This window comes from Rhea pennata, chromosome 15, assembly GCF_028389875.1.
Source record: "Rhea pennata isolate bPtePen1 chromosome 15, bPtePen1.pri, whole genome shotgun sequence".
Lineage (NCBI taxonomy): Eukaryota > Metazoa > Chordata > Aves > Rheiformes > Rheidae > Rhea > Rhea pennata.
This window is the reverse complement of record NC_084677.1, coordinates 14,866,919-14,883,671: the sequence shown is the minus strand read 5'-3', so window position 1 is coordinate 14,883,671 and position 16,753 is coordinate 14,866,919. Positions and strand designations below refer to the sequence as shown.

Genomic DNA, 16,753 nt, shown 5'->3' with positions numbered 1-16,753 from the left:
GGAATGGAAAAGAATGGAGCAGAACAGATTAGAATAGAATAGAAGCTTTTGCTTTATTACCTGTTCATGTCCATCCTGACTTCTGAAACTTAAGCTCTTGGAAACCTGAGCAAAGATTAAAAAATGCTCTAATTGAATTCAGTAAAAATAAAACAGGGATACTGAACTCTGAAATGGACTATGTTCATTTATTTCTGACAGGGATTATTTAGTTTTAGTTATTTATAATACTTCAGAGTATATTTTTAAATGTGCTGCAACACAGAGCAAACTCAGTCAGAGACCAAAAGCTGAGGTGCCTGTGGAGCTTGAGGAGTATTGAGGGCTGAATATCTGTAGATTTTGCTCCCTAGCAATGTGTCTGGTAATTGATAGCGAGGCCTCTGCGTATCATGCACTGTCACCTTTGATAGTCATCAGCGTGTATGGAGAGCAAAGTCGGTGCAAGAATGAATGCTGCCAATGCGAGTCGCAATGGAGCGTTCCCAATAGTCCAAAGGGAAAAGCTAGAGATGCCTGTGGAGATGGAGAGGTATGTATTGTTATTGATAGCTACTTCCTATGAATTTGTTAACCCTTAAAAATATTCTGTCTCATTTTTCCAGGTTTTTATTTGTACTACTTTTTATATGTTTAAATCTATTATGCATTTATCTGAATAAAAAGCTAATTTATGCACTGATCTGGTCTGTATCAATGGGGAGGAAATGTAAGATATCTAGTAGAAAGAGGATTTTTGATAGATCTTGTTTCAGACAGTGAGCCCACATATACAACACACATTGAAGGGGTGTGTTTTACCTTTCATGCGGAAAAAAACCCAACTCTCCATTTCTGTGCATCTGTTGCACTGATAATCAAGTGGCTAATGGCTTCCCCTGGACTGGATGAAATGCTGGATCTGCAGAGCTGTTTATATGTTCTGTTCTTTCTTCTTCACTTTGTCCTGCTTTGACCTTGCTGTTTCACACCATTGATATATTCAACACTGGAAAGAACCAGGAGATCTTTTCCCCACATTATGGTATCAATATAGATATGTAGCTACTATATGAGGGCAGTTAAATTTATTCTGGTTTTATATTTGTGTAAATGATCTCTCAGTACCTCTCAATAGTACTTGAAGCCCCTTTTTGCAGCAGGATGTTAATCTATGTTGACTTTGGAGAAAAACAGCAATGTTAATTAATAGCCAAGCTTGTATTTCTGGAATATGCTTTCATGGCTTATTGCTGCTGATGTCTTTCACATGAAGCCACATTCCTGGAGTAACATGGGATTAAAAATACAAACCTTGATGCTGATCCCAAAAAGAGAAATGGCCTTCAATCATGTGCTGATACTCTGAGAGGACTGTTCACAGTATGGAAAGACAAGAACCCACATGAGTCTTTGCAGACTCAAGATCTAAAATACTAACCTTGTTCTAGTGTTTTTCCTTAATTAGAATAGTGCACTATTTCCAGGAACAATTGCCACCTACCTCAATTAGAAATAGCTGCTGAGCAGCAGGTTATGTTGGTTCTTTGATCTGTAATGTCTGAATTTACAGCCCTCATACAGTCCAGTCACTGAACTATGGACAATGCTTATTCTTATGTTCTCCTGTTTCTTTTGCACCATGACAGAATTAATTACCTTTTGCTTCTGACCTTTCCAGCAGTATAGTTGGGCTCTGCCTCATCTTCCTTTTTTTTTTTTTTTTTTTTTAACCTTCCCCGGGAGTGCAGAATATTCATTTAAAAAAGAGTTGTTTTTATACCCAAAGGTTTCTCATCCATGAAAAGTCTCTCAGTGGGTGAATCTAAAGTCTGTAATCCAAAAAGAAGCAGCTGGCTGTTGCAGTGATCCTTTCTTTGATCTCAGGTTCATGCCAGAAAGAATCAACGAGTCCTTCCTAACTGCATTACCGTATCTTCTCCCCTCATAACATACAGGGACATTTTGAACTGCTTAAAAGTATGTATATGCGTGATTCTAGAAATAAAATCTGTCCAGTGACTATACCATGCATGAGCTTCACTACATATCTTGATGCTTTTCCCCATCACCCCTCCTCTCTTCAAGGATACTGAGTTCCTCTGAGGTCTCCTGTGATGATCATGGTTTCCTATTAGACCTGTGATAGCAAACATTATGTTCCTGTTTCTCTATTGTAAAATTATTGGGAGTTTGTATAAACAAAAGTAGCTGTCCCCAGTACATTGACTCATCCAACTGACATACAGCCAAAATGCTGCAGATAAGCCTGCAGTAGTTTTGTAGGGAACCATGTAATGGGCTGATAAACCACACAGTTACTGCATTCTGAGATGTCACTTACTTTCCCCAGGACAGAGGAAGCCAATATGGGGTAAGCAGTAATGGTCTCTAGCAACTATAAAAGCAAAATGAAAAGTGACACTTTTCAACTCAGCAAAAACTAGAAGTGAGCTCAACTTTTCTCCACCCTTCTGAACACTTGAGTTTTAGCTTCTGGCAATGGCTGTCACTTTTGACTAGACTCAGCAAAGAGTCTCCTGAAAGTATTCTGTTATCATCTTGGTCTCTCTTCTTTTTCTTTCCTGTTAATTCATCTTTACTAATCCTTTATTTATTTAATATCATACTAGTTTTACTTCAAAATACCCTAGGGCACCCGCAACGGTTTCCCATATGGAAGAAAGATTGAGTCCTGATATTGGGTCTTCATGTTTGCCCATATTTGGAATTTCTATCAGTTCTGTAAAATTTCAAGTCGTCGTCGTCTTTTTTTTTTTTTTTTTTTTTAATGTGTAGGTCAGTATTACCGAGGCTTTTTCTTTGGGAAAGCTAGTAACTGTTGTTTTGTCGCTTCTCTCATCATTAAAGCATTGCAGGGAAAACAGCATTGTATTGTTTTCTTCTTGAAATAAAACATACTGTTTTAAGAGTAGGAGCTAAACCTGAGTCTCAGCTGTCCCAAGTTGCTTTCTAGATGAGAACAGTCTGGGAGTAGATGGAAATTAAGGAACAACGTGTTAACCCTTTTACTTCCATTAGTGTATGCCTTTATCTTTGTTGCTAGATAATCTCCAAATCCAGGCTATTCAGAATGTGTCTCTGTATTTGTAGAGATTTATAGAGAATCTTTATAAGATTCTTCTCATTACAGAGATTTGTAGAGAGCCTACCATACAGTGGGCTCAGAATGGTTTGAATATTTACTAAAGATAGCCCAGCATACCTTTCAGACGTTTTTTAATTTGAGGTTGGTGCTCTGTGGATTAAGTTATTAATCCATAGGTCACACTAATGGATATAGCCAGGAATCTAAGGCATATGATATATTTTTATTATTTGATTTACTTAAAAAAAATCCTGATGAATATTAATGAATATACTCTCAAGAGACCTCCTCCACTTTGATGCTTTTCCTTAGGGCAAGAAATCTAATGCAATATTTGATTTGATTCTGACATAACTTCTACGAAGTCCTGTTCTGTAATTCAACTTCCTCATGCCATCTATTTGCTATTAGCACTGCTTTAATCACTAGTTCTATCTTGACCACCTCTATGTCAACAATAATTGCTATGACTGCATAACTTTTTTGGATAGGAATCTGTAATTTTTTTCTTTTAATTATACAAATTAACAACAGTGTTAATGTCTTAAACATAGCTATGGTCTTAGTGCAAATTAGGATTGGCATATATCATACTCTGGGCATGAGAATTCCTGTACTATGTTCCCAGTTTCCTGTTTGCCTTGGGCAAACTGCTCAGAACTCATAAATGGCTGAGCAGTTGTTCTAGATTGCTCAAAGAGTAACGCTGTACCCTGGCACCATCTTTGAAAATCCTCTGTTCATGTCTTCCAAACTGCAGCCAATTCTTCCAACCTTTTCAAATTTGTTTCGCTTAGCCTTTGCCTCTCACTTTACCCACCTAGGACATTAGGAAGGTCATCTGTCTTCTAACTTCAGCCTTATTTCTTGAGCTCCTCAGGTGGAAGGCTCAGAAGTGTAGATTACTCTTATTCATGGCAAATGCCTATTTCTTAGTTTTTGCTGAAAGTCTAATTCTACCATTATGTCCAGAAATGTAAACTAATTCCTTGTCTATTTGAAGAAATCAGTACAAAATCTCTACCATTGTCTACGTATTTATACTTTCAATATTACTGTTTTTTCTACACCTGTTCACCAGCACATTCCACAGACACCTTGTGCCCAGGATTTGATTTGCGCTCTGTCCTTTTACTTTCATCACCTCAGATGCTCTGTTCATGAATGGTTCTTTGATTCCCTCCAGATTCCATGTTAAGGGCTTTCTCCTTTTCCTTGCTGTCATCTCTATTCTTCTTTATGAAGCCATCAAGTGCCAAAATATTTCTCGTGCAGGTCTTAGGCCCGTGCCTCCTTTATAGTTTTTCAGGATCAGAAGTGTGTTCTGTGTATATGAAAATGGTCACTTGTAAGACAATTTCACCACCCTTCTTTTTCCATTACTTTTTTTGCTTCCTTGCCTATATAGAACTACAGAGAGCTATCACTTCTTTGTCAGCAGATCTCCACATCCTGCCTATTAACAGCTTGTACATTTGTCTTTGCAAATAGTTCAGCTAAGTTTTCTGTAACGTATTTCATGTACCCTTCTTAACTACTTCTCTTTTGTCACCAAATGCTGCCTGTTTACTACATTATTACCTGCATACTTTGCTTGCAGTTGTACACACAGACTGTGTCCAAATATGAAACATTTTCTTGATCTACTGTATTAAAAAACAAATTGAATGGGATTATACGTCAGTGGAAAAACTCCAACCTCTTTCTCATCCTTATCTGATTGCTTCATTACATTTTAGAAAATTGCAGTCCTCCTCTATTACTGTTGTGTCTGCATTAACTCTCTGTGCAGAGAATATTTTATGCATGCTTACTGTTACAGTAGGATATTATTTACCAAAATTAATTTCGCTTGTATCACAGTGCACTTGAAAGTAAACAAACATCTTTTCCATTTAAGTGTACAGGGATCTTCCGGGGCACAGTAATTTTAACTAAAAGTTACAAATGGTCAAGAAGTTCAGACACACGTTAAAGAGATGGCCAGAAATACCTTGCCAGACGAAGTCAGACTCAGATACAGCCCTATACTGAGCCATTGCTTGCTTTAGGGGTCTTGTGAGAGAGCATCTGCCAAGGTCTTTTTATGGGGTTTGTGTAGCAGTTTGTTTGGTCACAGTTTTGCTGTCACAGTTAAAAGCTGGTCACAGTTTTGCCGTCTATTTAGCATTAGTGTAATGGTTTCCAGCCTGTTAGAAATGCAAGCCGTTTTGTTTCCTTCCCTTTTTACCCTTCCCGCTCCTCTTGCTTGCACATGGTCAAAGAGCCAAGAGAGGACTTTATGTTTTACTGTAGCTTTGTGCTCACTTGAAATAGAACACAAATGCTTGAGCTCTATTGGTCTCTAACCCACAGTCCCAGGCACAAAAAACAGTTCAATTTCATGGCCTTGGGCAACGATCTGTTTTTCTTTTAATTCACTTACTTTCAAATTCATTCCCTTATTACAAATAATATGTATTTAAGAAGGTACTATTACTGAAAACAATTTTAATATAAAAGGACAATTTCTAAGACTAAAAGCCAAAAAAGGACCAAATTCTCTGTTTCAACTGCTTCTTTCATCTTTCTCTTTACATTTTATGAGCATCCTATATATAACAGTCACCAGAGTCAGGCTCTTCAGAACAGAATAGAAAGCAGATTTCAGAGAACGCTTACCAGGAAACCAATTCCCTAATGTGTCAATATAAGACTAAGTACCTTTTTTCTCAGCTTTCATGACAACATATGGGCAATTTGATGGTCTCTCAGTCTCTCAAGACTCAAACCGTAGGAGAATTTTTCAAACACTTCTTGCTTTTTTTTTTTTTTTTTTTTGAACAACTGGCAAGCACAGCTAAAAATGGATTACTGACCCTTCTTGAAGGAAGTCTTCTTGTTTGTTAAGTGATGATGCTAAATAAAGCTCAGATCAGCTATTAGTAAGCTGTTAAAGAGAGTACATTGCAGATACACTCCCTGCCCCCCCCCCCATTTTGCACAGTCAAAGAATTACTGGACTATCTATGATATGTGCATCACTTCTTAGCAGAAGAAAGCAAGGCTTTTTCCTTTTCCTACTTTTCATACCTTAACAACAAGTATGAAATCAGTAAAAGACTAATATGATGATAAGATATATATGGTGACAAGATATATATGGTGACATATAGTGAAAGGACTATTTCATACTGGATAAATCTTCAGGATTAGTGGGGAGAACACAGTTAAATTCCTCAGTTATACTAGAGTAAAGAAAGAATTCAACAGATCAACAATTATAGAATATAATTTGTTTCATAATATAAGGATAAGAATTTGATGCAGCAGTTGCAAGGGGAGTATATAATTTCCTAAATCCTAATATAAAATGGCAGCAGCTAAAATAGGATAAATGCATAATTGTTTCTTTTCAAAAATAAGCACTGTAGTTTCTTTGTTTTCTCCAAAACTTTGTAGACTCTTAAAGAACACTGAACAGTACTGTAAATGTAAGACAAATACATTTTTTTTTCAAATTAAACTCTTAGAGAGAGGGACTATGTCCATCTTTGTGCTTCCTCCCTCAGAATTAAAAAATATAGCATGTAGATATACTGCTCTGAGTGAACAGGGATCATTAGGCACAGCAGTCTTCTTGTGTGTTATACATTATTGAATCAGGTAAATAGTACAGTGTCTAGCAAAACTGGACTTTCAGTTTTGTAAGAGGTCACTAGCTATTAATTTAACACATTTAAGAAATCACAATCATGCAGCAATTTGGATCTGCAAACAGAAATCTAGACTCAATCTATGTGTGTTTATATTTACTTCATTTCTATTGCTTATTTTGATATTTGTTATCTGAGTTCTATTATAACAGGTGAATCAGAAGTAACTCTATGAATGACAAAAGTGAATTACTGGTTATAACAAAGATTATGGCCTGTAATTTGTTTGGGTATAGGAATATTGGAATTAAGTGAAATAAAAGTCCTATATATGAAGTATTTAATATTCAATGCAAATTTGTCATGCAGTGAGAAATCACAGCTTTCATAAATCTATACCATTGTTTCAAAGAGAAGTATTAAAAATTCAAAACTAGGTATTCGTTTATGGGTCAATAAATAGCAGTGATATAGTTTTATGGTTATGTTTAATCTCACATATGTAAAATCTCCAGTGATATATGACTGCTATTTATGTTCAGTTTAAGAGTTCTTCTACAAGCATGCTTAGCTTCCCTCCACTAGGAGCTATACAGTTAAAAAGAAAACGAACATTGGAGCTTGGAAGAACAAATACAACCAAAGATGAAAAAGTCTTTTTTAAGCAACAAATCGTAGAGAAATCATACATCCTGCTCAAGTGTAACTTCACAATTTTTATAAAATCAGGGCTGTGCTAGAAGCAGTGCAAGCCAGATCAGTCTAACAGACTTAAAAACCACTGAAGAATTCTCCACTACCAGCTGCTTCTGCCCTCTTTCCCAGTGCCACCCTGCTCCTGCTTTAGTAGGCGTTCCTATCTCCTGCTTGCAGCACGTTGTACGTCCAAACCTCTGCTTTCAAAAGTGGTTATTGTAATTTTGCCTGAAAACTCATACATTGACTGGCTAAATCCTGTTTTACTTTTACAGACTAAGGCATAACTACATACTGACTTGTGATCTCTGATATTTTTTCTGTCAAGTTACTGACCCAACCCAAGTTTTTTCTGGCAAATTCCTGTTTCATAACCGTATCCATATTTCCTCAATAATGAACCAAGTCCTATTTCTGCAGTGATTTCTTTGCAAGAGAAGGGGTGTGTTTCCTTAAGGATGGGTTCAACGTCAAATTTAGAAAAGACATAGTTTCTGTTCTGTTCAGTGATTCGCAGATATGTTTCTTTTTCCTGTTTCCAGATTTGGATTCTATTGATAATAAAGTTCATTCATTAAAGATTTATTTGGCTTTTTATAAAGCTTACTGGACCAATATTAACATAAATTAATTCTTACGTTTCTTAATTTGCCTCTAATTTTCGAAGTTGTTAAAGACAGCATATTCCTCTTACTTTTTCAATACTGTATTTTCTCTTATCTTCTGGTTATAGTGAAAATAAATGTCATCTGTTTTAAAATCCATCATTAGAGGCTGTTTTAGAATGTGCATGGTTACTTAGAATTTCTATGGAGTTCATGGTCTTGCAGGCATCCATGCTGACACTGTGCTGTTTAACATATTCATAAATGATCTGGAAAACAGGATGAATAGGAGACTAATAAAATTTGTTCATGATACTAAGTTACTACAGGTAATAATGGTGAGAGCCTACTGTGAACAACTGTAGAAGGATCTTATGAGACTGAGTGAACAATAAAATGGCAGATGAAATTAAGGACAGAAAAATGTCAAGTGAGGCGCTGAGGCAGAGAAAGATGCAGTACTAGCTTTACACATAAAATGGTGGTCTCTGAGTTGATTGTTATAACTCAAGAATGAAATTTTGATGTTGTAGTGATTATATATGAGAACAACAGCTCATGCTCAGCAGTGCTCATAAAATCAAGCATTTTTTAATAATTATTAGGAAATGAATTAAAAATAGATAACATAATTATGCTATAGTATAAATATTCCTGTGAAGTGTCCGGTCCTCCTTCTTTTGCTGTAGTGGAAGTGGTTCAGACAAAGGTGTCAAGGATGAAGGTCTGGAAGAGGTTCTCAACAAGCAATGACCAAGTAGACTAACTTTTATGGCTGGCAAAGAGAAAGCTAATAGGGAGTGTTGTAAGTATATAAACTCATGAGCGGCATGGAATGGAAGGGAAGGAATTATTGTCTCTTCTAGTACAAGAACTAAGAGGCATCAAATGAAACCAGCAGAAAGCCGGTTCAAACAAAACAAAAAGAAGGTGATTTTCCACACAAAGGGAAGTTCAGCGGTACAGATCCTTGGGACAAACTGTTGTGCCTACTAAAGTATTACATGTTTAAAAAGCAAAGTAAGAAAAGTGAAAGAAAATTCCAAGTTTGGAGTCACAAACATGCAAATACCTCCTGTGCTGCAAGTAGTGGAGCCAGGGAAAATTTGGGGCGACTAAAACGTAGTGGCCTTTGTCTTTTCCTCTTCTTTTGATGTCTGCTATTAGCCACTCTCTGGGACAACATACTGGAGGAGATGGATCTTTGATTTGACCTAATGCAGTTATTCCCGTTCTCATAACATATACTTAAGCTATGTTCACATGGAGTTCCAAGTTCTGCTTTTGACACATCTCATTTATATCTTAGTTTCCAGTTCAAAGCTTTTTATGGTCCTTCTTACGGATGAGAAAAGTGAAGCGCACTGAGATTATGTGAACCACAGAGCATATTTATATAAGAACAGTGATGAAAGTTAAGAAGTTCTTAACTTCCATGTCTGTGCTGTGCTCATTAGAGCATATTTAAACTACAGAAAATATCCCCTTATCATTTATTCTATATAGATTAATACATTAATCTAGTTTGAGGTATTGCATCATTTATATTATTAAATAATTCTAATATGTTTTCTGTGAGGCATATCGTCCCTCTGAGCACAACACTTAGCAGAAGTTTTCTTCCTTCTGACCTTTTATAGAAGCTTTATAGAATAAAAGGTGAGAAAATGCAGAATAATGCAGAGTCATTAAAACTCTGCAGTTGTTTTCAATTTGTCTTCATTAAAAATACACATACATTTTTAATTAGAATAAATGTTGACCTATAAAGAAGACAAGAAACCTTCTAATTTAAAACAAACAAGCAAGAATAAGTAACTTGCCTCTCCTTGCTTCTACTAAATTTTGATAGATTATATCTTTCAGATTGCAGATATATTAAAGTCATCCTTCACAGTATAACCATCAGAATACATATTGACAATGCAGTTATTACATAAGCAGGGAAAGATGACCTTGTATTTTAAGTGAAAGATGAGATATGGAAATGATTAATTTATTTAGAAACATATTTTTAACAAAATGCATTGTTGAACTAAAATTAATTTTTCAGCGTATTTTGCTGTGTAAATGATCTGAACTGTATTGTGTTTTTTAGATTAGATATTGATTAGATACCCTCCTTTCCCCTTTCCCTTTACAATAAAAAGTTATTTTAAAATGTTTGCCTTCAATTATTTATTTTTTTCCAAGTTTTGCAAAGCAGTCTGTAAGAAATTTTTAAAAATAAAACTTATGTGGAAAAAAATGTATATTTATCACTTTTAATGGGGCATCAAATATTCTTTTGTTATCTCCCCAAAACTTAGTTTCGTCATCTCTTGAGTATGGATATGAATATCTAACTCACTTCTTGTTGTGACATGAAATTATTTGTCTGCAAAGCTTAAAGATACTTGGATTTTAAGCCCTATTGACGTATAGTTAAAAGCATAAGGATCAGCATAAGGGACTGAGCTGTGGCTCATACCCAATTTTGATGAATAATATACGTCTAATGAAAAGGGAATGGTTGGAGTAGTCACAAAATTGACTGTGGAAAAAGTGTCACAGCATCTGCAGCTTTTTTCTGTTTGGCCCCAAGAGGAGGCAGAGCAGATCTGAGTTACTCATTTAAATGGAGGGGGCAATTCTTTTGGCAAGGCACTATCCACCATGTTGTGGGATATGAACCCAGCTCCTGGAATGGATTTGAACCTAACTTTCTCATGAAAGGGAAGGTGAATATGCTAACAGCTGACACAGACAGATAAGTCTCATAATGCTGTGGAAGTCGATGGAGAATTTACGATTTGTGTAAAAATACACCAGTGTCAACACTGCCGAATGAAAGAGAGAATTTTACACGCTGTGTTCTTCCTCTGATATATGCTTGGTGTCATCTTATTTCATAGTTCAAGCAATTGAAACACTTTTTAAATGTGTATCACAAACCTGTAGATAGGAGCGTACCCCTACCTGATTTAAGCCATTGCACCCAAAGGTGTTATAGAAACCCTCCTGTGTGTCACATTTTAAGATGAAGGGGCATTTTTGATGATAATGTCTAGAAAAGGCAGATGAACACTTAACAGCTGCTTATCCACAGACTGGTGAACTGAACAGGGAAAAACTGTTCTGGAAGTCAGATCTCCAGAGAGAAATGATAAATTATAAGCATCTATAAGTAAGAGCGATAGTCTCTAAGGATAGCTGAGCAAGGTTGATAATATAAAATATGTAAAATGTGGAAAATACTTAGTACTTCTGTTTCTTTCCTCTGAAGAGTTGGAATGGTTGTTTTAACAATATATACGGTGCTACTGAGCCCAGACATCCAGGAGAAATGCAATATATTAATTCTCAGATCGCTAGTTTTTGAAATGCATTTCTGATATCCAAAGATTTGCGGGACTGTTATGCTGATAAGGAGTCAAGAGCAGTCTCTTCATGGGCTAGGATTGCTCTCTTGGGAGAAGGATGGACTAGAAGCAGAGGAACGGCAGATTAAGAGCTGAACAGTTAGTGTTTCTCTGCTTCCAACCACTGATTTTTTTCATCTCTGCAGCTTGCAACTATTTAACGATACCTAGCAGCTTCATTTCTGAGTTATGGCCTACCATGCTGAGTGCTGATGAACCACCTCTGTAAAAAGATGTTCTGCAGGCAGACATGGTGTACATGGAAAATATGCTACTGGATAAACATATTTCACATGACTCCTATGGCACATACAGAAAGAGAATCTTTCGCTGTAGCTACCATAACAACATGTTATGGTTTGGAAGTAGCTGTGAGCAAAATACTTAGGAGGCTACCAGCATCATAAAGGAACTTCTAAAATGCAAGGTCTTCTCCATTGTTTTGTCACCCTGATAGAATGCGGACTGTAACTTTGAAATTGTGCTGGCTCTTTATGCAAGGATCACAAAGTAAAAGCCTGGAGGAAGGAAAGGTGCTGCAGTGTACAAAGCGTACTGTACAAAGGTACACTATACTTGTTATTCAGGTTTTAATATCAGGGCTCGGATCATGCAGAATTAGAAGAATTAAAGCAATTGGAAGAAGCTAAAAATGTTCTCCTTTCCTAATGTCTCTTTGAAAGACAGTGATAGCAAATACTCTGCATGTATCCCACCATGTGAGGGATAGTCCCCTTGCAGGCAGAGCTTCAATTTATTGTTTTGTACCACAGGTATATTGAAAGTAGACTGAGAAACTGTAAGAAAAAAGTATATTGTTACCCCTTAAGCTGGGCAGCTAGCTGAATTAAAAGTTCTGGTGGACTGTTTTGGTTACACAAAGAAATATATGACAGAGCTAAGTATCTCTTTGAGAAAATTCTGTTTACTTTTTACTATTTCCTGCTTCCCAGAATAGAATGGGAGTAAAATAACAAAAGACAGTTTAATCATACTTCTAAGTATTCTTTTTTTTTTTTTCAGCCAGACAGTTTAGGAAGGCACTTTCTGTTCTTTTTCTCCATATCATGTTTCCAGTTCTTGTTTTAGATGTCTTCCCAGTTTTAAACTCTTAATATATCTGTTTCTGGGTTGTTTCTTGTTGCTGCTCTCTAGAAGATATGCAGCTCTACCAAAGTCCTAGCCCCTTTGCATCAGGAAAACCACAGATTCAAATTCTGCAGCTATTTGCCATACACCTGTATTTTAGGTGGATCATCTGGGTTTTCTTGAATTTTCTGGTTGCCTGATGTAGTTGTTTTCTTCGCTTTCTACATATCTACTGATTTGTGAAACACATTATCTCAGTCTACCAGCTTCAAGGAACTGTAACTTAAATCATAATATTTTTATATCTTGAGAGAGTTTTTAAAAACTGAAACCTGGCTTTAAGATTATAAATTCTTATAAGAAAGATGGATACTGAATTTTTGACTGATGATTGGATCACACTTGGTTGGTTTCAGTTTACCAGGAAAGTCTTTACTAGTAGGACAATTTTAGGTGTTTTGAGTTTCAGCAATAGGTTCCTTAAAGCTGTTCAGGCTTCACTGGATAATTGCTTTGTCTCTAAGGCTTCACTCTGGGCCGAGGGAAATCTGTGATCTTCTTTAAAATGGTTGTTGTACCTTTTGAAGGCTGCTTATAATCTACAGCATTAAGCAGAACAGAAGCAGAACAAGGAACTACTAGCTAACTCCTTGCTTGATTCTGGAGAGCAGTTTTATAGTCTATTGGCTGGTAATTTCCCATTTGCTAAAGAACTCAAGAACAGAAGGCAAAACCTAAAACAAGATTTGGTGAGTTTTGGCTTAAATTTCTAGCACATTCTTTCTGTGAGATTAGGAACTGTGACTTGGTCTATATGTGGAAGATCTGTGGTTTTTAAATGGAAGTGAAGCTACAAAGCCTACTGTCAGCAGAGCTGGTTACTCTGGTTGTGCTGCAAATGGTTTCTCAGTTGCATGCACAAATCAGCTTCCTCTATGAAAGCAATAGAAAGCTTGGATAAGAAATAACTTGTATCACTTTTGATGGAATAATCTTAGGCCACTATTCTTACATCAGTATTTCACTGTTTTTCTGCAAAGTTTGGGTTTTCCCCAGTTGTGCTGTCAAAAACTGCAGATCCTCATCCGTGCAGTTGTCACATGGAGAGATTTCTGGCTGCTCAAAGCAGGAAGCTTTCCTTGCCCTTGTCACATGCAGTGCACAAATTTGATCACAGGTGATTTTTGATAGAGTTGCACAAGAATATAAGTAGCACATAACAGTGTAGTCCTCGTTAGATATATTAAAAAAGGGGGGGGATTATAGGTTCTCCTGTTCTCCATTAGAGACTGGGAGAGAGAAATTCCTGCCTTCCTTGGTTTTTGAGCTCTTCATTTAGAGAACCAATATGCCTTTCAGAATCATTTTCAATGTCATCCTTATGGCTAAATTTAGGTCCCTTATCAATCCAAGAACAGGTGCAAATACATGAAATTAGTGGGATCATAAGAGAGGATTAGAGCAGGGATGCCCCACACATTCTGCTCCCCTAGCATATATATTCTACCCTCTTCCAATCTTCATGAAATGCAAGTTTTTGGTTCAGTAAGAACACTTTTGAGTGTTTTTGTAATGACACTTTGAGCCATGTATTTTCTCCCTTACATTTCTTCTTTTCACTATCATCTCACTTCCTCCCTTCTGTTTTCTTTGATGCTGCCTGTCTTCTGATAGTGTTTCCACTGTTCTTTTATACTTACTTTCCATTCGTTGTGTTTTCCTTTGTTCTCTAACAACTATTTTTAACTTTCTTTTTCTCTCACTCCATTACCATCATCATGCCTCTTTCCTTCTCACATTCCTAAATTCTCTGTCATTTCTCACTTATGCTTATCATTCCTAGTCTTTATGCATTTCTTTCTCTAGTAGTTTCCCACATGAGATAAACACACATACATGAGTATGTATACATGTATATACATGGCTGCTTTCTTCCAACCACAGAGAGTCAATCTCACATGCGCACATCCCTTCTGATGCACATGTAACCCCTCAAGGGTTCTTTCTTCTGACTTCTCACACATTCAGGACCTGTTACTGACTCCAGGGAGGCTTCACTTGAAGCCTTACTTCAGTCCACCAAGTGTGAACGGTAAAAGCCTAGGCAGTAACTGGGATTAGAGCAGTAGCTATGCGTTGTTTTCCTCTGGAAATTGAATAGGCAATAGCAGAAGAACCAGCAAGCGTGTCAGGCACATTGTGAATGGTTTGGGCTGAGGATCCCCAAGCAAGATGACAACATTAAGGGTTGCTAGTGGTGGTGATGAATACTGGTCCAGCAAGGCTGGGAGAACAGTGAGGGAAAGGACTGGTTTACTTTGCTCTCACTAGCTTGCCTGTGGTGGGAAGCTTTTATTTGTGACCTATCAGGTAACTATCCTCAGTGAGACTCACCAATTTATGGGTTTGCCCATGTGCGGCCTTGAGCCTAGAGTCTAGCATTAAAGCTACACAAGAGCTTAGAGTCCAAGACATTGCAGCTTATTTATGTCAGTGGAGAGTCTTCTCCCTTTGTAAAATACAGTTTAGAGTATCATTCACCTGTAAAATAATCTAATATTTTAATCTAGTATTTATATGAAGTAAATCTTGTTGACTTCCTTTTAAGAAAGCAGCAGCTACCAATCAACTGAATGTTTCCTCAAAAAGCCTTTGAAACCTTGGGAAACCCCGAAACTCCTTCTCCTGAAACTGCTATTCTGGAAACTCTCTTCTGCTCAGAGCACAGTCCTTTCCTTCTTTCTTCTTGCCCTCTCTCCAGCCAGCATGTCAAGTGAGAAGCAAGGGCTGCTACTCTGTGAGTGGCATAGCACCCGTAAGGCTGACATTCAACAGGTCCCCGTTGCCTGAGGGGGCTGTAAAAGCCTGGGGAACTAGAAGTGAGGCCCTGGACATAACCTGCTTTTTCTATCTGATACAGTTGTTTGTGCTCGTGCTGCTGCTGACTTCGCCCTCTGCTCTTCCTGGGGAACAGGCAGAAGTGCCTCTTCATTTGCTTGCAGTGGTACTTGAGGGCTCTGCTGTCACCTGCAAGCAGAGTCATTTGCAAACAGGCTGTATCACTGGGGAGCAGAAATGTGTTTTTTTAAGCCTTAAGCAGATTTATAGTCTGGTTTCCTGTCAGATCTTTGCATTTTCCTTCTCCGCCCCTCCCAGCCTCTGACACACTTTTTCTTACTTTCTGTGCCGCTCTTTGCTCATTCTGACACCGGTGCACTTGCATCCTCTACTCCTGATTCTTCCTAAACACTTGGCAGTTTGAGGGCAAAGGATTGTCTTGCTTTTTCTTTTTGCTTTTCAACAGCTTCAGAGCACAAATAACCTCTCCGGGACTCCTGGAGAGAGACAGTGACAATTGCATGGAGGCAACATAGGGAGTTGCAGCCTGCAGCAGCTGCAGCAAGACAGCTCGGTCACTCATGAGCACCCAAGGTAAGGAAAGCAGCTATCAGATCAGCTCCACCTCACTGCTGGCTAGGACAGCACCTGACTGTAATCATACAGCTTCCACCTTCAGCTCTCTCTTTTTTTGTGTTTATTTTCAAGAGGATGTTTGTTTGAGAATGGTTATGTTAGCTCCTTTGCACTCAACAGATCTCATTGTACCTTGTATACACAGGCACTGGGAGCTGAGGGTTCAATGGAGTAAGCAGGCTGTAGCTGGAGGTGCACACATGTTCTCAAATAAAGTGCACACTGGGAAGGAGAATTGAAATGGAGGTCTAGAGAGGGGAGATGAAAGGACTGATTGTGAACAGTAGCCCCTAGGGAATTTCTATTTCTACCCATGGTATGTTGTGCCCTAACCTTTACTTTAAATCTATTCACTGGAGATTTATGCTTTCTATTAAGTAATAAAATCTTTCTGCTTTGCTCTTTTTTCTCTTTGAATTTGTTCTTCTCACTTCCTTTAGTCTTTTCTCAAACCTGATGTGTCTCTTACTATCTCTTTCGCCATCTTTTTATGTCTATTTTCCATCAAGCACATTTTCTATGTAACAAATGTTCCTCTGGTTCCTTTCTTTGCCTTCCCTCCCCCTCCTCTTTCTTGCCTGTGCAGTAGACTGTACATCCTCCCCCATGTTCTTAATCTTTCTCTCCTTCCCCTCTGTCATTTCCTTCTTCTGTTTTGTGTTCCCCTTTCCCATTGCTCCTCTAACTTCTCACACGCACTCCTACTTCCTGCCCCATCCTTTTTCTCATGCACACAGCATGCATTGCTGGCCTGCAAAGTTAATT

At 37.6% G+C, this 16,753-nt stretch overlaps 1 protein-coding gene across 1 annotated transcript in view; it reads left to right on the top strand.

Annotated features, from left to right (window-relative positions):
- Positions 1 to 425: 425 nt before the first annotated feature.
- The window catches only part of CARD11 (caspase recruitment domain family member 11), a 61,802-nt gene continuing 45,474 nt past the window's right edge, over positions 426 to 16,753 (top strand). Inside the window, 1 exon segment of the mRNA XM_062588625.1 lies at positions 426 to 532. Coding sequence (XP_062444609.1) covers positions 426 to 532 — 107 coding nt within the window.